Source organism: Haliaeetus albicilla, chromosome 24 (genome assembly GCF_947461875.1).
Source record: "Haliaeetus albicilla chromosome 24, bHalAlb1.1, whole genome shotgun sequence".
NCBI classification, from domain to species: domain Eukaryota; kingdom Metazoa; phylum Chordata; class Aves; order Accipitriformes; family Accipitridae; genus Haliaeetus; species Haliaeetus albicilla.
Genome location: NC_091506.1, coordinates 2,397,810 through 2,424,009, shown reverse-complemented (window position 1 = coordinate 2,424,009; position 26,200 = coordinate 2,397,810). Strand labels below are relative to the sequence as shown.

Sequence of the window (26,200 nt, the reverse complement as noted above, 5' to 3'; positions counted from 1 at the left end):
CGATACTATACATTTGGCTATTTTTTTTTCTTCCTAGTATTGAAGCAAGTTTGGCAGTAAATAATTCCAGAACAAGTAGAAAGTTGTTATGTTATGTTTAATCCCATACAGTGCATGATGAACATTATGCGGTGGCTGTGGCTTTTTATGGCATTGCTGAGCAGATATTTTTCACCATGGGTAGTCCTTTTAGACGTTACAGGCCCCAAGCACATGTGTTTTCTAGGCTTGATGAGATGTTCTTATGGCACTTCTAAAGATCCCTTAGTGTTACAAGCATCCTCTTTGATTTGATTAGTACTGTTTTAAGGTAACTGCATTATATAATGGCCACACATCTTCTGAGCCTAATTTAAGCCAGAAATCCCAATTGCTATATGAAACATGAAATGCATTATCATCTTAATAAGCCTTCATAATCAAATTAGTTTTGTCCCATATTTAATTTAGCCTTTGTCCTGGAGAAAATTAAAGAAGCAAAAGGAAAGATTCAGTTTAACTGTACTCTATACCATGTGGAGTTTTGACAGTCTTATGTCATAACAATGTGTAATGACTTGTTCATGTGGTTAATGAAGGTTGAGAAGCAGATACCACTATACATTCTAACGTTGTTCTAAATCTTTGAAGAGTGTTCCTATTTAATATTCCTATGACATGACTGTTGCTTAATCAGGACTTTACTCTTGCTGTTTCCCAAACTCAGTGCTGTCATCATTATGATTACCGGTGTACAATATATCCTCTTTTGTGTTTTTCACCCTGTAAAATTTTTTTCTTAGTAGTTTGGGAAGTTCCTCTTTACTTTCAATTTAATCTCAGGATAAGAGGGATATATTGCACTGAGATTATCTCTGTGGGGGATGATCAGAGTAACCCATTTGACTTGATATTTTTTTGGCCCTTTGTTTACTAGAAGCAGGTGTTTCAGTCAGCTCAAATATTAATACTACCATTCTTGTTGGAGCACATATATGTATATATAATACTGAATAGGGAGAAAATCCATGGGGAAAAAGCAATTTACTCTGAATGTTTGCATATGCAAATTTTAGATGCATAGAACTGTTGAGTCCACTTAGTCTCTCTGATCTCTTAATTTTTATGCACTTCATTATTTTCCATAATTGTTGTCTCAAGATGCTCCCTGCATGTAACCAGCCTCTGCAAGGAACAACTCTCATATTCTAGGTCTCAATCTTTCTCAAGTTGATTCTGCATGAGAATGGACCTCTCAAACCTTTAAGAGCTTGGAGTTTTACTTTCTACTTTTGGGTAGAAGGCCTCTTTGACAGATTGGTTTTAAGGGGCCAAATTGAGTCATTTAGGATCAAATCAGAAACTACAGAGTATTTGGTTACAGTTGCATTTTCACAATTTGGAAATAGTGTTTGATAAAAGCGTGATTCCATGTTGATCCAAAGTGTGCTAAGGGCAGAGCAGTGGGGACAGGTGCATCTTAACTGTTTTTTTTTATTTTGTGGGATTTGAATTGACCCTGTGGGTTTTTTGCTCATGTGTATTCACAGGAAGCTCTGTCCTGGCATTCCCTATTGGAATCTCTTGGGTTCACTTGTCCAATTCACCTCCTTCCTGGTAGAACAGGAGGAGGTTAGTTTGATCCTTTGACTTATCTCGTGTTTGTGACTGGTGAGCAGGAGGGTATATTTACGCCTTCCTTTCTCTTGGGAGTCAATTTTTATTGTGGCAGTTCCTGTTTCTGCCTTTTCTTAATACTTGAGGGGTCATAGGGTCAGTGTCCAGTTTGCATAGTCGTCATATTTTCCTGTTCTCTACCCTTCCTATAAACCCATTTGCAACGTTATTCAAATCTGTCCAAGAGGCAATAATTGTTCTAAGGTTGTCTCTCACCTAACTAGAATATGGGCTGTTCTGTCTGCACCTCAAGGAGGGGACATAAAGATGATGCAGTATACAGGAGCAATGACTTATTTATTGTCCCACCTATCCAGGAGCATAGCTCTGGGCAACAGTAAAAATTAGCTGCATGCTTCTTAGAAGGATTTGGCATAAGTTGGCATTTGGGGAATGTCTTCTGCTGAAGTGGCCACTCGGATAAAACATTGCAAATAAACGACTCTGGTTTTGATAACAAGGATGTAAGCAATTGCGAGGGAATAGAATCTCACTTTACCTCTCATTTCTTTGCAGCCTTGTGGATGATCGGTGTGTTGTACAGCCAGAAGCAGGAGATCTTAACAACCCACCCAAAAAATTCAGAGGTAAGTTTGTTAGGCAGCTTATTACCCTTCTGGTTAGAAATTGTCCTTCATTTTGTGCAATCGTGTAACTATTTTTGACCTCCATGCTTTCTATAGAATATTTTAGTGTCATCTTCTTCTGTGAAGGGCAACTCATGAGGAAAAAAAAACCCCAAACATATATTGTCATCTTCTTCCGTGAACGGCAACTCATGAGGGAAAAAAAAAAAAGAAAACATATATATATAAAAGTGTGAATGTCTATGTGAAGTGAATTGTGGGACTTAGAATGGTTTGTGAGGGGTAGAGATGGGGTTGCCAGTTAAGGTTGGCTTTCAGAACTGTTTCATAACTTTTCAGAACAGGGTCCCTGTAAGTTTCATTTCTTTTTCTCCATACATGCTATTTGGTTACCCAGTACCAAACCTATTTCAGAGAAGAGGAAAATGAAAAGGAGCAAATGTTTGTAACAACTGTTGTTGTTTAACCTCATTCGATATTAACTAGGTTTGACTTGGCTTTCCATTCTGCCAGGAAACTTTTGCTTAGTGATAAGAAATTAATGCCTACTTCTTTGCACAGTTTGGCTAAGGCTGATTTGTTTAAGAAAAATCTCAAGCAGGAAGAGAAGCACTAACTGGGATTTTGCCTGGAAAAACCTTCTTAAATTATCTCTTTTTGTTTTTTCCCTTCCCCCCTTGGTTGCATCTTTTACCCAAAGGATAGCTCAGCCAAATATTCTAAAAATTCGATCTACCTTTTACTGCTGTTCTCAGATGTAGCAGCAACTGTTTGTCTTGTTTCTTTGTTGGATGAATCTTGTTTCCTTGGTTATGCTTTGCCTTTATCAGGGGCTCAGAATTAACCATAATTCTATCCACGTTTGGCCAGGACTGCAGGTGATCGCCCTTGAAAATCATATACCTTCTGTACTGCTAGTTTTATATGCTGCTGTTTGGGGTTTTTTGGGGTTTTTTTTGCCATGACACGAAGATGTCTCATATAATGAAACTCTCTTTTTAGAATATTGCTGAAGTCTGTGAGTTCTTGTTGGTTTTTCTCCCTTTTTACTGGAAAACTAAATAGCTGATTATTCAGATACTAAAGAGGCAACCTGGGGAAGTTTTAGCATTCAACGTTAAGCTCTCCAGAACAACAACAATGGTTTTATGTGAACTAGAGTCCTGACTCTAGGCATTTCTTGATGTTAAAATCATATGAAAGAATAAAGCCAGGTTTGACTGAGACTGCTGGGTGTAGAAGGAGGCAGGGGGAGAGAGAAAAGAATGAGAAAAAGGCAATTCTTGCTAGCACAATTTAGGGACTGCAAGTACAGAGACACATTTGTCTGGCACAAAACATTGTGGTTAGGCATTGTAAATGTTCTCATAGTGCTTATAATTTATACATGGAGAAAGAATGGCGTGAACCTTTTCCAACCTTCGTAGTTACTTCACTACAGCTTTCATGGGGAAGTTTATGCTCAATGGTAAAAGGCAACAGAAGTCATAAAATTTTAGCAGGCATTTCTGTTATTTATACACATGCTTTATAAGTGTAGTCTAAGATAAAATGCTTTCCATGATAAATAAGTTCAGAAGAAGTAATAATGAAGTTTATCGTACCATCTTCAACTCAAATGGAAAATACCCCCTTTTTTTTTTTATTACGAAGTAAAGGCACCCAGAGGCTTGTTTGCAGTGTTGCACGGGAAGTCTCTGACAAGGTCAGGAACTACAGCCATGTCTCTGCAGTCTTACTTGGTATTTTTATGACACCTTGCAAAAATACCTCCCTTGCAAATGGAACACAAGGTCTTCCCTAAGGTGCATTTATCCAAACAGCATTTACATTTGGGATATAAAGCAACCGTGGGCATCTGATGAATGTAATTCAGTAGTCCCAATATTTAGTTTTGTCATACTTGAGATTTAGTCTTCATTGCCTTGGGCAGTGTCACCGGTACAGCGGATTAGTAGATCAGTAGCACAAGATACCTTTTGTACAGTAGCAGCCTGGGGTGGACACTGATGTGGAAATGTTCCACTCTCCAGTAAACTTTGTACGTGGTGCCTGTGCTTGTTCAATAGTTTCATATACCCCATTCTAGTCATCACGGCCGATAGGATCACTGCAGTTTAGGGCCTGAGAAGAAGCGTGACCTTGGTTTGAATTCAAATAGGCGCAAAACACTGGCACTGGTAACTGAGAAGTAACTTTTGAAAATCTCATTAGAGCGGGACCAAAATTAATAAAATGTGACTTACATTATAGCTTTACACAGTACTGGAAAAACGCCTCTATGCTATAACCTGTTTTATACCTATGTGCGAATCCTCTTTCAAACGATCTGTGCTTCAAGGTGTCCTGACGCAGGTCAGTCAAATCTGAAGTCACCTTCTGGGAGGAATACTGAACGTGTGACTTTGTGGCCAGTCTTGAGGATCTCTCTTTGGGTAGTATTTTTAGGAAATGTATTCCTAAGCTACTCTGAGCAGATCTCTCTTCTGTGGGCAGATTTAAAACGGTTGTAAATATAGTTTTCACGCTTAATCAAAGTGGTGAGAGATATCTAGAGGCAAGATTCAGTGCTTGAGATATGCATACATGACTCTAAGAAAATTCAGTGTGAAACTAAAGCATATATATCCAGTAGCAAAATTAATCCATCCTGCTTTTTTTCTTAGCCATGGGTGTTTCAGGTTTTAAAAAGTCCTGTTGCCTAGGCTACACTTCATCAGTTGCATCTTGTGGCAGCAGCAAGGCCCTGGTCTAGAGGGTGGTGGTTTTACTTTCCTCTCTACTTTAGACCCCTGAAATGCAGCAGAGCTGCTGTGCACGAAGTGGTGGTGTGTGCGCACCATCCTTCTTTCTGGAGACAGCCTCTCGTACGAAAGGCAGTTGACAGTAATACTTAGCCATGAGTATATGCTGTCACTAAACGCTGATAACCTGCTTGTGGTGTGAAAATAGTCCCTGCCTGAGGAATGCATTTCTAAAAGCAAGCACTTCGTAGCTGAAACGGAGGTGGGTTTTGTGTGCTAGTAAGTCACTCCTTTTAAAAATGTTGGCTTCAAGTTGTCCTAAGGAAAATTCAGTGAGGGAAGCTTGATGTGTGTTTGGATGAACTGGATTGAACAGAATGATTTGCAGCGGCACGACTGGAGTCGGAGATGGGAGCGATAGAGCCTTTCAGTCTGCTTGGAGGAGAACGTGCAGAGGTATCCTGAGGACACGAGGGCTTGCTTTGTTGACAAAAGTTGTGGAAAAAGTAGGCTGACATTAATCTGGTGGTGGTGGAGCCCTGAAAGGGATGAAGTGCAAGAGGAAGCTGAGAGTAAGATGGGATAGCGTTCAGGTAAGATTTGGAATGCGGCGTAGAAGTGTAAATGAGACACTAAAAAAATAAAATTCAGAGGGTGTATTAGATGGGAAAAACTGAAGTGCCAGAGTTGGAAAGAACTGTAAAGGAAGGTTTTAGTCCAGCACCCTCAAGTTACTATGAGTGTTTACCAGTAGTTATTTCACGTATTAAATGCTGTTGTGCCTCTAGGTCTCTAAAATATTAGTTTGATCACTTGAGGGTGTGAAGGCTGATTTTCTTTTTTTCCTTCCTTTTTCCCATCCCAATCAGAAGTAGATAGCACCTGAAGTTAGTGGTTTGAGGTTGGGTGGTAATGATGGTCTGTGAGATTTCAGTGGATTTTTTTTTTTGTTGTTCTGGCATTCTGAATGCACTTTAAATATGGTGGTTTGAGTGTATGGGTTTTTTTCTTCAAGTACAGTGTTTCTCTGGCCCTTCATGTTTTCAGCTCCAACTAGTTCAAAAGTCCTCTAATACTGCCTTGCAAAACATTAAGACTTAAGAGTACATTCATTAGGGTGTTTCTTTTTAAAAATGTTAGTATGAAAATTCTTGCAAAAGAGTATTTTACTTGACTGGTCTGAATATACTGTGTACAGATGAGATTCCTGGAAAAAATGCTAGTTGTACAAGTCTCCAAAAAAAGGAAGAGTGTGACAGTTCCTTGGTTATCTGCACTGCTTTGAACAACAACAAAAAAACATTTTATGTATTTTATAAAGCTGGAATCGCTGCTCTAATTGCCATCTTCCAGTATGAGTGTGCATCTGAATAGTGACTATAAATGAACATCCTTTTAATATGCATGGGTTTATGGGGAAAGTATGAACTACAGCTGACCCTCTAGCTAGGCTAAAAGCACCCGTGTTTCGTACTTAAATGCACAGAGACGGATAGCTATTTTGCAGATTAAAGTCAGACGTAGCAATAGTGGCAACGCTGAAGCAGAGCCCAAGGCTGATAATTTTGTGCTTTAGCTGCTGCTTCTGTGCTCTATTAGTTTGTATGTGCTTTTGCAGAGGTTTTATTTGTGTTCAGTTTGTATTGGAACTTAGCGCTGTGCAAAGCCAAATGTGTTTGCTTAATGCAAGACACTGCTACTACACCAAAACAGTCTGTCTGACAGCCTTCTCAGGAAATTCCTTACAGCTCTTTATTTGGGATGCATATCTGTCTGCCAGGGATCCAGAAGCTTTGCAATAGCTGCATGAAATGCAGGGGAAAAGGGCATTTACTGGGTTAATTTGTCCAGCAGCTACCTCCTTCCAGAACATTGTTTTAGTAGTTGCTGGGCAACACTCTTTTTTTGGCAAGATGTTCAAGGAATGAACCCATATCTTAGACTTAAAATACCCTCATGGTGAAGCAGAAGATGAATAGTTCAAATTCTGTTTGTTCTTTTGATCCTAATCCATACTGTATTCTCTTTCTGAATATTGCCTTCACAAAGCCTTTGGTTAGGTTTGTCTGATGGTGTTAGGGGCTAGCACTGAGGGTCTCTGTCTTTGAACTGCAGGTTCATCTTCAACAGAAGAAACTACCTGGGCACTACAAAGAAGCTTTAATATATAAATATATATGCATATAAAAAAATTACCTGCATACATGCCACAGTTCTTTTGATGGATTACTCTTAAATTCGCACTGTGCTCAGCATTGATGAAAGTCAGTATGCTTCTCCTTAACAGAAATGTTTTGAGGCACGTTTTGTTCTTCATAGCTTTGCCATCAATGACCTGAAGCCTATACACTACTGCTTTGTTTAGTTTAAAGGAAACCATATAATTTATGCAGCACTGATAGAGGCTGTGGAGTTGTGTTGCATACATACAGGATTATTTAGCCTTATTTAGCCAATGCAGGCTTGTTTATAGTTTGGCATTAGAACTGAGATTAAGGGAGTTTTCAGTTGAAGGGTCACATACATGGTTTTCCCAAACACTTCAGAATATTAAAAAACAAACTAAAACAAATACCCAGATCCCTCTGCCTGTTAGTTTTGGAAAAATATTAGCAGCATATAGAAGTGCACTTTCTAGGCAGTAAGGTAGTTCAGTGCCGTCCCTTGTACTCATCAAGGAGAATTTTTTGCAGTATAAGCCTTTACGTATCATGTGTTCAGCTTCAGATAACTGTGTAGCCTCAAATCGTATTGCTCTCCATATGCTCTCCGTGCATACTTTTCCAAATCTACTCTGGTGAAAGTGATTATATCAGCTTAGGTTGCTTTTTTAACTTTGATGTGAAATAGTCTGAATTGTGTGACTTTCTGCATATATTAGATGAGTTCAAGTGGGTGTTTTGCAGAGGGTTAAGGGCATATTCCTGGAATGATGGTGAGAAGAAGAAAGGTGTTAGACCTGAGCTGCATGGCCAAGTTTAGGCTCCTTTTTCTCTTTGAACATGGGGTTTCTAATGCTGGTGAAATCTTTGGATATATCAATTAAGTGCCTAGATTCTTTTAAGGAATATTTAAACTGATGTCTAAATATGGCTTTCTTCTCTCTGATAACCATATATTAGCAGATAAAATAGCACGATTCATTTTTCATGTAGGACGCAGAACTTTTGAGAGTGCTTGAGTGCTAAGTTCAAAGCTTAGCACGGTGACCTTGAAGAGAAATAAATTGTTTGCAATAGAAAAGTGACTCCTTTTCAGTTTTGAGATGTCCAAGACAGACTAAAATGCACTCGCTGAATACCAGAAGTAGGAAGTGGGGCAACAATAGTAAACACCTACTTAATTAATTTCTTTGATTTATTAAGAGCCAAATGCCATAAAAAGAAAAAATCATGTTTCTTAGTCCCTTTTCAAAAAGGGTACCAAGATCATGGTTTAGTGTAAAATCAAAAGAAACTTTACGGTTGGCACGATGGGAGAGAAAAATGATAAAAATACAGTCTAATGCTGTGCCTGTAATTTCTTTATTTAAAATTGAAGCATTGGCCATTTTGTGTAGGCAGAATCTTTCAATCTTGCTGAATTAGGATATAGTTATAATATCCAAAATACATTTTTCACTGCCTTGATGAGGAATCCTTTAGTATGATTCTAAGTATTTATAGAACTGTACTAGAAAACTGCCAACTGCTAGTACGCATTTGAATTTGATGCCCTTTATACGATGAAGAAATCCTGAGCACTGTCTCTAAAATGTGAATCTTTAGCCCACTGCATCCTACATACAAGCAGATGTTACAGACAATTGTCACTGTGGCATTTAGGTATTTCAGAAAAACTGAAAGGTCAGAAGTGTTGCATTTTCAAACAGACAAATGTGCTTTGTATCTGCTAAAGCTTGGAAAACCCTGGGAGAGAGGGAGTCCTAATCAAGAGTTGATGCATCACGTACATGAGCGCTCCCAAGCCTCCTTTCTTTCTGCAGCTCAGGCGGTAGGCAATGTACGCTGTCTTCTCTGGTGACTTCAGAGCGACATCATGAACACCTTATCTCCAGACATTTTTAACCACAGGTTTTGTGGTAGTGCCAGGTTCATCAATGGTAATTACTTACATGGCTTGCCATGTTAGCGAGCAGAGGAGGTACTGGAGCTTTCCCCTTATGAGCACAGTTAGAGAATAGGTGTTATACTCTCACTTGTGTAGCTGCTGTGTCCTATAGTTTATTATTTAAATGTGCAAAAGTAGCTTGCATTGCTTTGAAATCCGGTAGTGATTGGATGCAGGAATCAAAGGGAAGCTTTTGGGTTTTTGGGTCATGGAGAGTGAATCGGAAAGCTGGGTTTATTTAATTTGCCACATCTATTGCAGTGTGGTTCCTTACTGGCCTATTAAGCAAGTCAGGTTTGTAGTCTGTTTGGTAGATATGCATGCTGAAGCACCAGGACATCCTAAAGACATCCCAACTCCATGATGCTGATGTGCTTTGCTGAAATAGTGAATAAATGACTGGCTAAATAATTATTGATTTAATTGATATGGTTTAGCGTGGGTCTAGTGATGTGGTGCCAAGACCGTAATGGGAAAGGTCTGTGTGGCACAGATTACGGGAGGGTCTGTTTAACTTGGTGTAAAAAAATTGTCAATACTGAACAAGTAGAGGAGCTGGGTCTGTTTGGAATACAAGGCACAGGCTGTGAAGATTGGCTGGGTTGTGTTTGCATGCTGGTCTGTACTGAGAGTACTGTGGTCAAACAGCTGTCTGCCAACTTCTGGTTTTAAAGTGCTTTCATCTTGGATGTTTTGCATCTAGATGAAGGCAGAGCAAAGCCCCTTTGAAATAGAAAGTTGCCATTAATATGCATAACTGGAATGCTGTATGAAAAACGCAATCTGTTGGTTTAGGTACTGCAAAAGAGTGAGGGGGGACTTAACTGAACTCCTAGTATGAAGTTTTATGATCTGTGCATTTCATTTGCCCATCTGAAAAATGTGGGTGGTAGTTCTGTACTGATGAGACATTCTGTGCAAAACGACAGGGGAAAGGTACTGGTGTAGTGACCATTTCAGAAAAATGAAGAAATAAAGCAAAGCGCTGGTTTGGATGTTCATTCTTTTTCAACAGCTCTCGCAGGTCTGAGCTTTTTCCCCTGTGGAAAGTTCAGGGTATTTCAGGTAGGATTGAGGGGAGGGCTTGCCAAAAAGCAGTGCTTAGCTATTAAGTAGAACAGTACTGTTAATAAACCTAGCCCCAACCTTGTAGACAAAAGAATACTGTGCCTTTGTTGCCATAGTTTCAGTGCAAAATCTGACCTTAGCTACAATAACATTCGGTTAGAAAGAACTAGCTAATCAGTTTTCTAAAATTAGTGTGTTCCCTAGTACATAAGCCAGTATGAACAGGATATTTAATGAAATATTATACTTAGTCACAAGAGCCCAAGGGAGTGAAATGCCTTGATGAATTGTGGGGGTGGGGTGACATTGGTGCATATCTTTTAATATAGCAAAGTTATTAAAATTTGTGGCTTGCTTAATATTTAGGGTAGCTCAACTGTTGTGTTATTCTGTGCACTCAATCTACTTTGCTTTGTTCCTTTTAAAAGCTCTCAGAGTCTGTTCTGTAAGCTGGGAAGATTGAGATGCTGGTGAGTCTCATCAATACTAAGTACTTCCAGAGGACCTTCAAATAAACTTCAGAGCTAGTGTTGTGCTTTTTGTTAGTACAGCCTGAGTGCTTTGCAGATGAAGGAGACTTACTTGTATAGAAGGATGCAAATACTGAAGCAGATGGATAAAGTCATGAAGTTTGTGGAAAAAAACTGTGTGTGAGGGAAGCAGTCTCCCAGGTATTGGGTACTAGACATCTTCAGCTTTTCACCAGTTGTCTGAAGTGTTGAGAAACTTGAGAGAGATTCAGAGAGGGGCTGGTTGGTAAGGTCTGGCATGTAAAATATTGCCATCAGTCCAGAACACCTGACTTGAGAGTGCATTTATTATGCCTGAGGCTCACTGACCTAGCCTTGGGTGAGATTTTATCAAACTGTGGTAACCAAGCATCAAAGATTGTTTCTTGGCAATATGGGAACTGTGATGAATTATCAGATTTTCTTATGTGCAAGTTGGTTATTTGGGCATTAATAGAAGAAAAATACGTAACGTGCAAATTTGGGGTGGGAGGCTGGGTGAGCTGTCTTATTCAGTTCTCTTTGAAATTTAAGTTTTCATGCAGCCTGCTCAATGTTTCTGCCTGGCTGAACCCTATTGCCCACGTAGCTTTCTGGAGTCACCAACATGATAGAATTTTTCTTATTGTAGGTCTTGAATGGTAGTTTGCAGCTAAGGAAGCTGAACTGCCTGCTCTGCAAGTCTGACGTACAGGATTGTGCTAGTGAAACGCAGCTTTGCTGGCGTCTTGTTGGCAGTATCGATACAAGAGCCTTTGTCATCCAGCTCTCCATCCTGACTTGCCTGCTGTATTGCACAGTGATGAGCAGTGTTCCCTTACTGCTTGGTGCCTGAGAGATACCAAATACATGGGAATAAGATTTAGACAAGGAGCATCTAAAGCATCTGAATGATGTTTACCAATTTGGTGGGAGCTTTTGTTATTTCTGTTAGCCAGAGTGAGTTACTAATGAATTGTCACCTCTTCTGACAGTGCCTTGCAGTTAAGGTTAAAAGTGCTACCTGTAATTAGTCAAAAGCAACTGTAATTTACTTCATTAATTTCCTGAGACTTAGCTTTGGACTGTCCTGGATGTGTAGAAGCACAAAGGTTTGGTGACAAATGCAGTGGAGTTCGATTCAGAAAAACATTTTTCACCTTGAATGTGCTGACACTTGCATAGCTGAGCTGTCAAGCAGATCCTCTTGGCTCTCCTGGTTTTGCTTCTGCGACATGTAGCTTATGATTCCTGATATGGCACGCAGTCGCAGGAAGCTGTGATCCATATTCTTGGATTTTCCAATTAAGATTTGGATTAGCATGTTTATGCTTAAGGGTTTCCATTTTTCTGCCTTGTAAACCCAGCTGCCTTCCCCAGTAAACTTTAGGAAACCATATCTAGCTTTTACTTTGGCAGAGGTATGAACAATATTCTTGTTCTCGAGTTTTTTCCCCTTTACATTTTTATGTCGCCAAATTTGATTTCATCTTAGTCCTTGACTTCATGTGATCGTGAGGTGTTTCATTTTCAGAGGGAGCAGATAAGTATGCTGTGACACCCCTGAGGATCTCGTCTGTGTCGAACTCTTCAGTGAGTCTGTTCTGTAGAATCTCACTTCTCTGTTGCTTTTAGGACAGAATGAAGTTCTGTGCTGCTTGCAATAGCAGTTAAGTTATACTGAAAGCTTCAATTATTTTACTTTACCTAAAAAATAAGGCTTTATATTTTGAAAGGACTTAAAGTTCAAAAATATTTTTGATTTAGGTTATTTATTTAAGAAGACAAGAGGTAAATATGCTAAGTACCCATACCACAAGGTCTTACAGGTACTGTGTCCAAGTGCCACATGGAAGTCATTAGTCAAAGAGGAAACCAGCATCAATCCAAAAGTTAAATAATTTCACTTCTTATTTTCTGGGTAGCCTGTTCTTCACTGAGCAAGAGTCCTGACTGAAGCGGTGGTATCTCCTCAGCTGTGAGCTCAGGGAAGTAATGCTGTAAGTACTTCTGTTTGAGAGCAGTCAGAAGAAAAATGGTGAGGCTGCCAGCATAGCCAGCCATAAAAATGTGCTGTTATGAAAGCCAGACCTTGCCAGTTGTCTTTGGTGAGCAGTCTGTGACACTCGCATCTTCCTCTGTTCCCACATTGCTGCTGGAGATTGACTACCCTGTCCTCCTTGTTGCAGAATTTAGATTAATCTTTCGAGATGAAGTATAGTACTTAATGTGTCAACACCTGAGTGTGATTTCTCTTCCTCAGTTATTGATGCATTAATAGCACCTCCAGCTGAGTTCTTCACATTGCTGGGTGGAGATCAAGGTGCCAGTGCTAATCTGTCAAGCTCCTTGTGATTTGGGACTTGTCTAGGTAAAAAAATCTCCAGTCTTTCCTGTATAACTTCAAAGTTTGTGATCCAAATGCTAGGAAACAAGTGAGTTGTTGGTGAAGGTTCTTGATACTGAAAACTACATTGCATTTTTTGTGATCCAGAAAGGAATTTGCTGCTTTGAGGTCAGTCTTGAAAAGCACGTACTGATTCTTTAGGATTAAACTGGAAGGTTTGTTTCCGTGCTTGACAACTGACTGGCTGGGGTAGAGAGTTGCAAAAATCCCAGGTTAGCATTTAGTGGCCCCTAATAAATACAACCAGTATAAAGAAGCCTTGTGTTTCTCACCTAGAAAAAGTATTGTTTGTAAACATGCCTATGCTGATTGTTCTCATTTGCTTTTTTTAAAAAAAAAAAAAATTGGCATATGAGGAGGCTGTTTCTTATGCACTGCACTTGCCTTTTAAACTTCTGACTTTGTGGTCATGGCAAAGGACAAAATGCACACAGTGTTGGCGTAGTTTTGTGGAAGCTCAGGTGGAGGCTTTCTGCCAGCTGGTAACTGGGAATGGAGCTGTTTGTGCCTCTACCTTCAGCTGGTCTGGATGCAGCCTAGCAGAGAGAGATGCTGAGAAATCTGAGCTCGGTAGCTCTTGTTATCTTGCTGTGAAAGTCAAAGCGTTTAAGTTGGCATGTCTTGTGAATGTTTCAAACACTAGAATAGCCATTACAGATTGACTGACACTAAATGCAGTGTTCCTTGAAAATTTTATTCTAATGAACAACTTATTATTCAGTCAAGTAAGAGAGTTACTTATGTGTTAGGACTAACACTTCCTTCATACCTAATTTGTGAAAATAATCAGTGCTGAGTTCTCAGTGTTGGCAATTATCATCTGTTTTGATTATATAATATACAGAAGTTCAATGAAAACATAACTCATTGTATTTTGGTTGAAGAGTCTTTCTGTAGCTCTCAGTCAGATTTTCAGAATAAGAAATCACCTCCAAGCTCTACTGACAGCAGAGAAACTGTGACATTGGTAGAAAATGCTGCTACAGGATCCTCTTCTGCTTTAACGACAACAAATTATCTCAGAGTCAGATTTTATTAAGGATACAGAATGCTTTGCTATGCAAGAGCAATCTGGTAGCACTTAGACCTTGTATTTAGTGAATGTCAGCCCTTTTATTTGTTGAGGTTAAAAATTATACAAGGAAAAAATAAACACAGAACTTGTAGGCATGAGGAAGTGAGAGAGCTGGATGAGGGAGCAGCCATCCTGAAAAGGAGAAAATCTTAGCTATATCTACAAAAATCCTTTCCCTCCCCTTCAGAGCAGTGCATGATCTCTAGCCAGCACCAGTTAACTCCAAACAACCCCAAAAAGCAGCGGTTCAGGCTGATGGTGGCCTGGCAGTCTCTGGGACAAGGGTAGGGGCTCAGTAGAAAAGGGTTGCTTTGTGTTAGGGACTCCAGTCCACAACTGCTCCTTATGCCGTAAAGCTGCATTTTATTTTTGAAGAAACAAGAACAAATCTCAGTATTATTAGAATGTAACCAGTGGAAAGAGGAGAAGTTTAGTCCCCTCTCTGCAAACCTCTGAAGTGAAACTGTTAGAGCCTGACGATGCTGGGTTACTGACCGTGACCAGAGAGAGGACTGAGCTAGGTACTTACTTTGGTGTTTTTTAAAACACCCCCCAAAAGCAGAAGTTGCAGTACTGGTTGGGCGAATGCTCCATCAGTCCAGCCTGGAAGTTTTGATTAATTGGCACCAAGGGCTGCAAAGAAAGGCTGAAGAACCAAGTGGTAGATTTGTGATTTTTGTGTGGTTGCAAATGGCTTCAGCACAGATGGAGACGACTTTCTCAGCTACAGAGTTTTTATGGTAATTTAACTAGATGTTCTTGTCAAAAGCATCCGGGTGCCTTTGACTTCTTGCTCATGTCTTAACATCAGTATGAAGCAAAGGTGCTTTTTGGAGCATACACGTACATGCAACTTTTCTAGGGTTCGTGTTGACTTATTTAGTTTTATCCTTCAAAAGTGCATTTTCTGTATTGATTAAAAAGCAAGTAATGTGTCTCATATTCACGTGGTTGGAACGAAAGCTGATAAGAACTTGAGGTACTGTACTATAAGAGTAACTCAATTACCACATTTTCCTGGGAAACAAAAATTGTATGTTTGCTGGTTGGTGTAGGAGCATTTGGCTATGGAGACACGATGGTGGTGGCATGCCCTGCGTGTGCTCAGTGCTGAGCAATACATGGGAGAATATTCCCTGCTGCAAAGTACATACTCTCCAAATAGGAATGGCAGCACCCTACGAGCTAACATGTTAGGGATTGGAAGGTAAAGTCTGAAGGCAATATAGGTTTTGCGGATAATTCTTGGTTATCATTGACGAGTTTTAAAATAAGACATATCCTCCCACTCCTTGTCAGGCAGATGGCCTTGGTCATGGAGAATGACAATGAGAAGATCCATCAGATATGATCTACAAGATTTAAGTCCAAATATATTTTTTTCCATATGCTGTCAGTCATGTGCTTAAAGTTTTTGTGTTTTGTGAAGATTTGGGAAACTCAACATGATATTTCTGCATTGGGATCAGAATTCGTGTGCAGAGAACTCTTTGGAGTTTAAGAGCTTATTTGTCTTACAGTCTCCTTACAGGTTTGCTTGCGTGTGTGTATATATATTACACAAATAAAAATTGCAAGAGAAGGGAGTACACTATATATAGGTGACTTTGTATTTAGTTGTAGTAGTTTGTTATGAATATCCACTAATATGTGACATCAGTTTTTTTAAATCTTAATATTATGGTCGACATTTAATTTCTAATTTTTATCTGATGCAAAAATTGAGAGGGTATTTTCATATTCATTTGGTTTTAGTATTTAGCTGAAGCTGCCTTGGAAGGTCAGCAGCCATCACCATAGTTTTTCAGTCTTCACAATCCTCAATGCTGAACAGTAGTTTTCAGGACCTTGAAGGCATATGGGTAGCAGAGAAGGCCATAAAGGGAACAAATGTAATTAGTGCTTTGCCTCTATGAAATGTTTGATCGAGGGAAAACCCTGCAGCTGTGTTGAGGTTAAACTCATTTCAGGCTGTGTTTCCAGAGGGGTGCCACTATTCACGTGTGCTGCCTCTGCACCCCAAGCCAGCATCCATTAAATGGGAAGCAGAAGGGATGGGAGAGAGGGAGTAGCGCAAGGGAGAGAGGAAAGCCCTTAGCAGGCTTTTGAGAAGATGGTGAGTTCATTTGGGATTTTTGTTCTTTTCATTGGTGAGAATAACTGAATGTTCAGAATAAAACTGGAGAAACTATTTTATTCTTGTAACTTCTCCAAGAATGCTTTATTGAAAAGAATATGAAAACATTGAAGTTTTTCATTTTCTGAAATGCGAAAGAAAAAAGAAACACAAACCAAAACTGTGGGGAAAACTGTAAAAGTTCTTGGGGAAAAAAAACCTCAGAAAAAGTGGTTTGGTTTGTTATGTTTTGTTTTTCAGATAGCTTCCAGGGGGAAGGGATTTCTGTTTGCACAAATTTCTTTCTTTCAGCTTTCTGTGTTTAAAGATTTCATAACTGATAGCTTGCATACATCTGTGCTGTATTGAGGATCTTTGTGATCCTTTGCTGTGGTTTGTTCCTGCCTAAAACGCAGCTGTCTGATGATAACTGGGAAGGGATTGAGTGGAGCTGTCTGCTTCTCATGCAAAATTAATTCCATCTTGCTGTACCTTGCTTTCCCTTCAGGTACTCCCAATGTTTACATTTTCTGCTTTCTTTATTGTACCTTTTCTGTGCAGAAACTACTGGATTTGTTTGTCTGCTCTGTGGTTTTGTAAGTATAGTGAACCTGGTTGTTGTTTTGGCCCTGCTGCTACCATAGCTGTAAAACCACAGTTGGAGGTAGTGGGGAGGGGGTGTTAATTGGAGAGTTTGAAGGGGGAAAAAAATAAAAAGACATGGAGGTTTTACTAAAATCTCAGATTAGTCACACAAGTCCATTGCCACAGACCATTTTGCTTGCAATGCATGCAAAAGCATTGAGAGTCCTGACTTAGAGAAGTACCTCTGAGACAGTGTGGTCTGAGATACCAAACAGTTAACTACTCTATAGAGCAATGTGATACTCATACAGGGTTTAAATTATGGCTAATACAGGATTAAAGTTAAACATTTTGTTGGGAACTAGACATCAAAGTACTCAAAAAAAAAAAAAAAAAAAGATAAAAAAAGGGGGGAGAAAAAGCGTCAGGAAAATGAGTTGCAGCCTTAGACTTAAAAACTCAGTAACTTTAAAAGGAAAACTTTAATCCTTCAGAGATTTTGAACTGCCTGTCACTTATGTTCCTTCCTTCAAGTCGTGGTTAAAGGCTCATTTCAGAAAACCACAATGACTCAGCTACTTTGAATATCTGCTCAGTTAGCGTGGGGCTCATGTTGGAAGCCCTAAGATTTTCTCCCACCTCCAAAGATGGTTTTTATTGGTGGATGCTTCATTGGAGGTATCTTTTGCACTATGCTAATTTTAAACATACTTTAAATATTTAGATTTTTAAAGAAGTGTAAAGGCATAGTACCCTGATACTGGTAAGTAGAAAGGAGAACGTTTGTTTATAAATATTTATTATTTTGCAAATGCAAAGGTAAGTTTATCTAGATTATTTTTTTTCCACATTGGAAAGTGACTGCTTCAGAAACAGTGCTGTCTAATGTTTATTGCAGTATAATGCTGGATTATGCTGATCTCTTCTGAAGGACTGAAAATGTTCCTTGGATATTTTGGGGATTGAATCAATTAACTTGAAGAAATGAACAGTTTCTCGTACAGTGCTTTGGCCTCCCCAGATCGGTGTGCTGGTCAGACGGTGCCTTCAGAATAGTCCATGGACATCCTCGCCTGCATCAGTATGAATATCTGGTCTTTCTGGTTGTGCCCTCAGATAAATTCTTCTGTGTTCCTCTGTACAGCACTACATGTTCTTGAGGACAAGACCTACCTTGTTCTGTGTTTTTATGTCCTCAAGCTCTTCTTGGGAACAGTATGGGTGGCTTGCAGAGAGTTGGTTCTGGACAGAGCTTTTGCAAAATCAGTTGGGTGGCCTGGTGGGAGATGTTTCTGAACACATCAAAGGAAATTTTTGAGCAGAACCTACATAAATACACATAAAACGGAACTAGTAGATTGTACAGGAAGGAACTATTTGAATCTATTCTTCGACGTGGTAGGGCTGCAATATATCTTTTTATCCTTATTTAGTAGACAGAAAAGCTTGAGGGTGGTAGGAGGAATAGAAGATAGCGACCAGATATTTGTGATGATTAAGAAAAGTAAGGTGTTTAATGGAATAACCCTTCCATAAGATGTAGTGATCTGCAGGATGACTTCTTTAATAGTCTGAGATCGAGCTTTGTCAGGCAGCATCCTGTGTGGGTTTTCTGTGCTTACAAGTCTGTGGCACAACCAGCTGTCAGGTTGGGCTTTTTAGATTCTTATGGAGCTAGTCCAACCTCTCAATTCAAATTTATGCAACCAACTGAATTGCTGAAGTGGACATCTTGCTTTGCAATGATTCTTGATTACTAGCGTCGTGCTGGTGCTAGATCTGAGGACACAGAAATAATCTCTTATTCATTTTTCTGTGTATTTCCCTGTTGGTACACAGAAGTGTTGCCATGGAGGAGAGCGTGGGGTGGGAGTAGGCAGGAACCAGCTGCTTTAGGGCCACGCTGGGAGGAAGACTGGGGGAGGATAACGCATGAAGTCTGCTCTTGCAAACAATCCTAGGAACTTCTTGCTGTCAAATGTTGGGTGCATTCATTATGGAAGAGCTTTGAAGGCATGTAGGGAGGAGTGGGTCTTTTAAAGAGAAGAAATCGGCTTTCTCTGCACTGCTTGGGAGGGAAGAGGTTGCAGAGCTGACATGCACGGTGGACATCGTGGGCCTTTGTTTTTTGGTCAAGAGTGCCTTGGTAATTCTGTGCACCTTTATGCATTGTTTAAATGAGTACTGCTTTTTAATGATGTGGCCCTTCAAGGATGTGCAGTACAACTGTATTGTGTTTTTAGAAGTGCTTTGCAAATTTTTAATCTAGCCAGCACAATAAGTTTGCTGATAATTAAGTAACCTGGAATATGCTTGTCACCTGGCCAGATGGTTTTTTTGTGTGTGTTAACATTTGTTTGTCTCTTCTCATGAGGTCAGGCGTTCCTACAGTTCGCTTTGGGTAGCTGTGTGCTGTCTGAGGCTGAGATTTACCATAGCTTTGGAAGCCTTTTCCTGTTGGCCATATCCCCACAGAGCAGCAAATTGACAGTGCAGGACTGGAAGTAATGGTGGGATGACTGGAGACACCATTATTGCAATTCCATGACCCCTTCTGCTTGCTTCTGTCCATTTATCTTCTCGTAAATGTAATGCAGCAGTCAGTCGTGGGGATGACTGAGTACAGGTTTGATAGAAGTGCTTCTCAACTGCTCCCATGCATTAGGAAGTCAAAATCCTGAGCACGAAGAGATCAAGGAAGATAGTGTGATGTGATATTCTTTCTGCACACCTGGCATCTCTGTCAGTGTTGCAATCATTTTGACCCATTTTTGTTACCATTTTCCAATGATTTATGAAAAATTTCATCATAAATCTACTAGACCTTACAAAGCGGAGACCGCAGGGATAATGTCTTCATCAGATTTCATTAGAATAGAGCAAAAGGGTGTTCTGTTGCTGAACTGAAGGATCCATCCTTGCTACATCGCAGTGGGTGTATCAGTAGTCTCAGTTTAAATATTTTTAGTAAAAAAAAAAAAAAAAGTTGATTTGTATACATAACAAGCATATGGCTTAAGGCTTCTACTCAGCAGTTATTTGGATGTATTCATTAGTAAAAGTACCACGCGGGGATGTTTGACAAGAAAAACTTGTTCTGTGGAATAAGGTTGGGGTTTATGAAGTTAATTAGTATTCCATGAGCAGCTCTTGAGTGAAGGACGAAAGCTTTCTGATTTTAGCGGTCATTTGTGTCCCCAAATGTGGGTTGTCTGGGAGTGTGGGCTATCTGATGACAATTTTCAAGACATGATATTGTAAAGAAGTGGAGATAATGTGCACGAAAATAATAGTGTTTGGCAATGTTTGTAGTAGTGCAAGTTCAGGGATGGAATACAAAAACTCTGTTATATCCTTACTCTGGCAGCATGTGTGCTGTGACCTACCACCATGCTTCCAGCCTCAATATTGCCTTTTAAAAAATGTGATTATTCTCACAGTGTCATAGAAGCGTTTAGGCTCAGAAACTTGCTGCTGTATGGTGCACATGATTCTCCAATGCTTTCCTTGAGCAGCTCATCTGTTTCTCTTCAAATATTGGGTCTTTGTATTGTTTTTAACCATACTTTAAATGATTTCACCTTGTAAAAGCCTTCAAAGCTTTTTGAGTAACCAAGAGGGGAAAATGCATAGTGGAAGTGCTCCTGTGCTGCCACACCACAGGAGGATGCAAGGCACTAACGACCACTTAAGGTCTTTAATAGTCCTCTGTTTCTATGACAGTGGAAGATCATGGAAATATAATTCACTGCACATGAGTTTGTGCCAGCCAGTATCTTTTGGTTAAGTCTCATAATCTTTCTTTCTTAAAAAAGTTCTTCATTAAACTTAATGTGTAGTATTGTTAGTGCTCTGATCTTTAGTAAGAAGATAATGGATTTGTGCCTGAAAATGTGCAGTTTGTGTATTTGAATGGAGAAGTAGCAGGCTTTTTGAATATTTTTAAGGGGAAAAGGAAGGCATGCTCAGTATCTTGAAGTTCACCTTTTAAAAATACAGACAGATGGCAGGCAAGTAAATTTAAACCACTGCTTCTAGTGACTTCCTTTTCATACTGTGAGTGACTTAGTAAAATTGAAAGTCAATGAGGAAAGTCCCAAGTGCTCATCCAGATCTAAAAGCTCAGGAAATTACAGATAAACAACGTCTCCCATCTTTGTCACTTAATTTTTTTGTTTTGCATAATGTACATATCCTTAGGTGTTTTGAGGGGAGGTTTTGGTCTGCTTGTATCAATTATCTTTGAGTAAGGTCCAGATATTTAATCAGTACAGTAGGCACTTCCCATGATTAATCCTTTGGATAGCATCAGTGTCTGGGTTTCACTTACGATTTGCTGAAATAGTCTTTATTTCTGAACTCCCAGGCAGAAACTATTTTTTGAGCATCTCTAATATCAAAAATACATGCAACCCATCTTTCATGACTTGTGTCTAGTTTATCGTATGAGAGTCACTTGTTGGTTCAAGAGGTTGATGTACTTGTTTTTCCAAAAGCATGTGTTAAAATGGTTGTGGGTAAAAATTATCCCTGGGGTCTACAGATGAGTAACATAGCCAAGTGCTACCTCTTAGTACTGCAATTTTCCTCTGAAGTCATAAATCTAGAAAGCATTGTTTCAGACCTCCTCCATGGGAGAGCTGGCATGGGATGGTGCATTGAGTGCTCCTGGAGCTGTCGGTGCCAAGGGCCATTTTTTAGCAGTTGAACATAGCGACTGGCACCGTGACAGGTGAAACGACACTGTTCAGATGTCACCGTTGATGTAGTTCTTGTAAACTCCTGTTAAATTTACAGCGGAGCAGGAGAGGGACGCAGTGACTTTTAAAACACTCCATCACGTCTGTGAAACCAGCGGTGTTGGGTCCTGCCTCTGGATGCTGTTTGGTCCGTGTTTGGGGCTGCCTTGACTGTGAGTCGCCATTTCAGGCTGTCCCGGCATCTCCCCGCCAAAGGATTTCATCTGCCTGCACTGTGGGTCCCTTCCACTCTGCAGACCAACAGTTGCAAATAGATATTATCAAATCTATTGGATACGGTCGGGGTTTTTCAGTTGCTTCTGCTGTTTTTGAATGCCAAGATCTTGTGTAGAAAAGAAAAATTAATCTGAAACCTGATTAAATTAATCCGAAACCTGAAATCCTGAAAATCAGGGCATAAACCTGATGTAGATCTGGAAGTAGAGGCTGGACCGCCTGACACAACCAGAAAACAGTTTTAATGCAATTTCGATAAAAATAATAATTGAAAACAAAGAGGCAGTGATTGAAACAAATGAAGGAAGAGAAGGGCCGGGAGCGGACAATGTTAAAAGAGGACTTCAGTGCATTTTTCTGAACTGCAGAGGTTATTGCTGCTTTGAGGCTACTGACAAAGGTGGTATTTGTGATCCGAGACAACTGCCTTTGCTGACTCTGTGCGGATATGAGTGTAGGATGTGTTCAGACAGTGATGCAGCTGGTGTTATTTAATAGCTCTCACCAGCCCATCCATCACTTTTGAAACCAGCTTTCTTCCGCACTGATTGATATGTTGTCATTACGTCAATAAGGCAGCTTGAAAGATGGCTCAAAACTTTGAAAATACCTCATTATTGTTCTTTATGGAAAAGGAAATTTTTAAAATTAATGTAGCACTAAGTGGTTTGAATACATTTATTTTCTGTAGACTTTTCAGAAACAAATACAGGTAAGGATGTATGTTGTGGTGGCAAAGGTCATGCCTTGAGGGAAAGATGGCAATGCACAGTCCTTTTTGGTGCTGCCCTTGGCAATGCAAATGCCTTGTTATGGTCCGAGGGCTTCATTTCAGTTCCATCAATTAAAGGCTGGGAAAATGCACAAGTCTCAGTGTTAAGGAAGAACCTTATCAGTGCTGTTGTGATAGCTAGGTAAAGGTTTAATCACTTTTTTTCTCCTCCTGTTTTTCAGTTGATTATGTGTTGCTGTGAAGGCCTGCCAGCTGTGACTGTCAAATGCCACACTAATGTACAGATTTGCTCATCTTTTTGCAGCTGGCAGGAGAGGGGACTGAAGTGAATGGATCTGTTGATTCACACACACTGTGAGAAGGCAACAATGAATAGGCTTTGTAATACAATGACTGGTAAATATTGTGTTCTTGAAGGTAAATTGGCTTAGGAGGCAAGCAGCATTCAGGATTGAATGCACAGGTGGATACTCCTTGCTTGGCTTTGCTAGAGCGCCGGTGTGAGTGCTATAGAGAGGGAGTGCAAAAATTAGAAAGCCAAGTATTGTGAAAGTGAGCGTGGGACAGGGGAGCTCCTGCTTTGACTGGTGCAGCTGTCGTGACAGAGGGATAAGAAGCCTTGAGGTCCGTTGCTTGCACGTTCTTACTGTGGTATCAGCGTAATGGGGGTTTTTTGGTTGCTCTAGTCTCAAGGATTTCAGGGGAAGGAGGCAGGCATTGTCATGTGAAATTACAGCCCCTAAACCCAAACTTTTTGGTCTGCCTAATAGTTGGACAAGAAGTTAAAGAAGTGAAGCTGATTGTTTCCTTTGCAGGTTGTGTGTTAACTCCTTGATTTATGGTATAAAGTTTTGGTGCTCCTGTCACAGGCTCTTATAACCTGTTCTCCAGGGACATAACCAGTTGTGATAAACCAAGGAGTCCTAGAAGTTGCTATGTCCATGGGAAAATAGACAGCAAGTTAACACAGAGTGTTTATTTCTGCAAAAGGCTTTCACTTGGAGCCTGTGTGAAACATCCCTTAGAGATGGATGATCATATGTCTACTTCTTTTCTCTGGAAGATAACGTAATAGTAGAGCAGACTAAAATAAATCGAATGACATCCGTGGTGGTGGTTTGTTTTTTTTTTTAAAAAAAAAAAAAGAGAAGAAAAAACACAACTCAGTTTCTTTTGAAGTTGAAAAATGAACAGTATTCTCTGTTGCAATTCCATCATTGTGTTTGTCCTTATCTAGTAGAATATTGGCAGCTTTGCACAGCGGGGTGAAACGTGTGTCAATCTACGATACACAGTGCATTTTTAGGATTTGGATTTTTGTGTGCATGTTCACTGCACTCAGGTGCCAAGCACTTCAGGTGATGCTAAGTGCCCCATCAGCATCTCTTTCGAGACATAATCTGTGGTGGTTCCGTTGCCTGTTTAGAATGACAGCATTGCATTGCATTAAAAAAAAAAACCCAAAAAAACTCCAGTAAGAATGTGCTATCGGCTCCTGCCGGCTGGGATAAATGCCTTCAGGCCTCTGCTGGCAGGCTCTGCTTCCGCTCATGGTCGCTGAACATTTGTTCTTCCCATTTGCAATCCGGTCTAGTGAGGCTGGCTTATTCACATTTCTATTATCCAGCTGTCTGGCTTTTTTAATAGAGCATGGCTTTGCTGCTTTGGCTTCCAGCTCTCACTGGCCTTATTTGGTAAAGCAGTGCTCTTCAGCCCTTCCTGGAAGGGGCTGTTTTACTAGTTTAGGGACCATTTTCCACTTTCATTTTTGATCTCTAAAGCTATAGATTGTGTTTCAGCAGCGGTGCTGGCACGGCTTAACTCTTCAGTGCTGTCAAACTGGAATATTGTGCTTTTTAGAAGTGCTTTAAGTGTTTTATTCTCTGCTGTAACACACTGGTACGCTGCTGCAGACAAATTGAGCAGAGGCAATATATGGCAGCACTTGTGTTTACAGCATATATATACCTTGTCAGCATAATCTGCTTTTTAAAATGACAACCAGAGCGCGATCCTCAGTGCTAAGACTACGTTATGGAGGACTTGGCCAGATTTTAATTAGCTGCATGATTTGCTGGTGTCTTCCGTGCTGTGTTCCTGAGAAGGGGAGTGGCGTACAGCGACGGAGTGAACTTGGACAGACTGAGCAGCATCGTTTGGTAGGCTTCAGCAAGAGCGTCTCTGGTCCCCTGCCAAAAGGATGGTGACTGTTTAAAGTAGAGAGAGGGAGAGGGCCTCAGTAAGTGAGGTGAAAGACTCAAGCCAGGGCTAGGAATAGCAGGCGAGGAATAAAGCTTTCAGACTCAGAAAACAGATGCGGACACTGGTGTTTTACCCTGTTTGCCTGGGAGCGCAGCACAGTTCAGCGGCATGACTCTGCGCCATTCAACTCCAGGGTGGTGTTTCCTATAATTGAGGCAGGTCTGGGGTTTTTTGCGTTTATCTTTGCTTTGCTAAGCTCTTCAAATAGTGCTGCTCAAGTCCATCTATAGCCAATTTACTGGAAATCCAAACGCCTGTGTGGCGGCACATGCCTTATGGATGCTGTCTGCTACTGTAGCACTGGGTGTCTGCTGCCATGCTGCTGGTAACTGCGTTTTTGACAGCTGGCTGTCCTCTGCAAGCTCCACAGAGAAGATGATGACTTGGGAATTCACTCATCATTACCTTGAAAATTGAAGAAACGATCCAAAAAAACGGTGTTGCAGTTCAGTGGGGGCATGTGTCAAAGACTGCACTTAGCTGACGGCATCCAGGGAGGAGGAGGATGGGCATACGCAGCAGTGTGGTAGGAAAGGATCTGGGGATTGCAGGAATCACAGTTTGAATAGGAGTCGATGCTGTGCTCTTTCAAAAGGTGCAATTGCTGCCTTGGAATATATAAAAAGAAACATTGCCAAAAGACATAGTAATTATTTTTTTCCAATTCTACTTCCTGGCAGAGCCTCAAGTGAAGTATTTTGTTTAGTACTGTACCTCATACTTCCAGAAAGATATGAGCCAAGTAGAGAAAATCTAGAGGAGGGTAATGGACAGGAGCAAGACCAATTAGTCTTGCATCTTGGTAGTTGTGGGGCAGAGGAGCCTGCAAATACTGCTGAGAGAGGGAGGAGAAGTTCTGTTCTGCATGCCCATGTGGGGAGGGAAAGAAGTAATGGGCTTCAGTGGTAAAAATAAATAGGTTAGATAGAGAAGTAGTGGAGTGCTGGAATAAATGACTTCAGGAGATATGTCAGGAATGGAGTAGGCATAGTTAATTCTGCCTTTGGGAGGGAGGGATGAGCCAAGTAAGTTTTCTAAGGGTCTGCCAGTCCTGTGAGATTGTGGTATTGGCAATTCTGCAGAAGGCAGTGGGGCCAGAAACTGGGAAGAAGGAAAGAAACAAACGAGCATTTTAGGCAAGGGATCCCAAGCACTTCATTAGCATAAGAAAAATTAAAGCACTGAATTCATTTTTATTATTTCTTCAGTTCTTCCAACCTATATTTCAATAACATCATCAAATATTTATTTAACTTCCCTATATCTTATTTGTTGGTGATGTGGGTTTTCTTTAAGCCAAATGCATTTAAAAGCTGCAAATCAAGTTATTTTATTGAACAGCTGAAAAATTTGCCTTTTGTTTTGTGTGATGCTGCGGTGACTTGTTTCTTAT

General features: G+C 40.3%; 1 protein-coding gene across 11 annotated transcripts in view; it reads left to right on the top strand.

The window, feature by feature from the left end:
- ITPR1 (inositol 1,4,5-trisphosphate receptor type 1) overlaps positions 1 to 26,200 on the top strand; it is a 186,213-nt gene that overhangs the window by 22,230 nt on the left and 137,783 nt on the right. For all 11 annotated transcript variants that reach the window (XM_069811782.1, XM_069811791.1, XM_069811789.1 and 8 more), the window contains one exon: positions 2,173 to 2,243. In XM_069811782.1, coding sequence (XP_069667883.1) covers positions 2,173 to 2,243 — 71 coding nt within the window. The remainder of the gene's footprint in view (positions 1 to 2,172; positions 2,244 to 26,200) is intronic.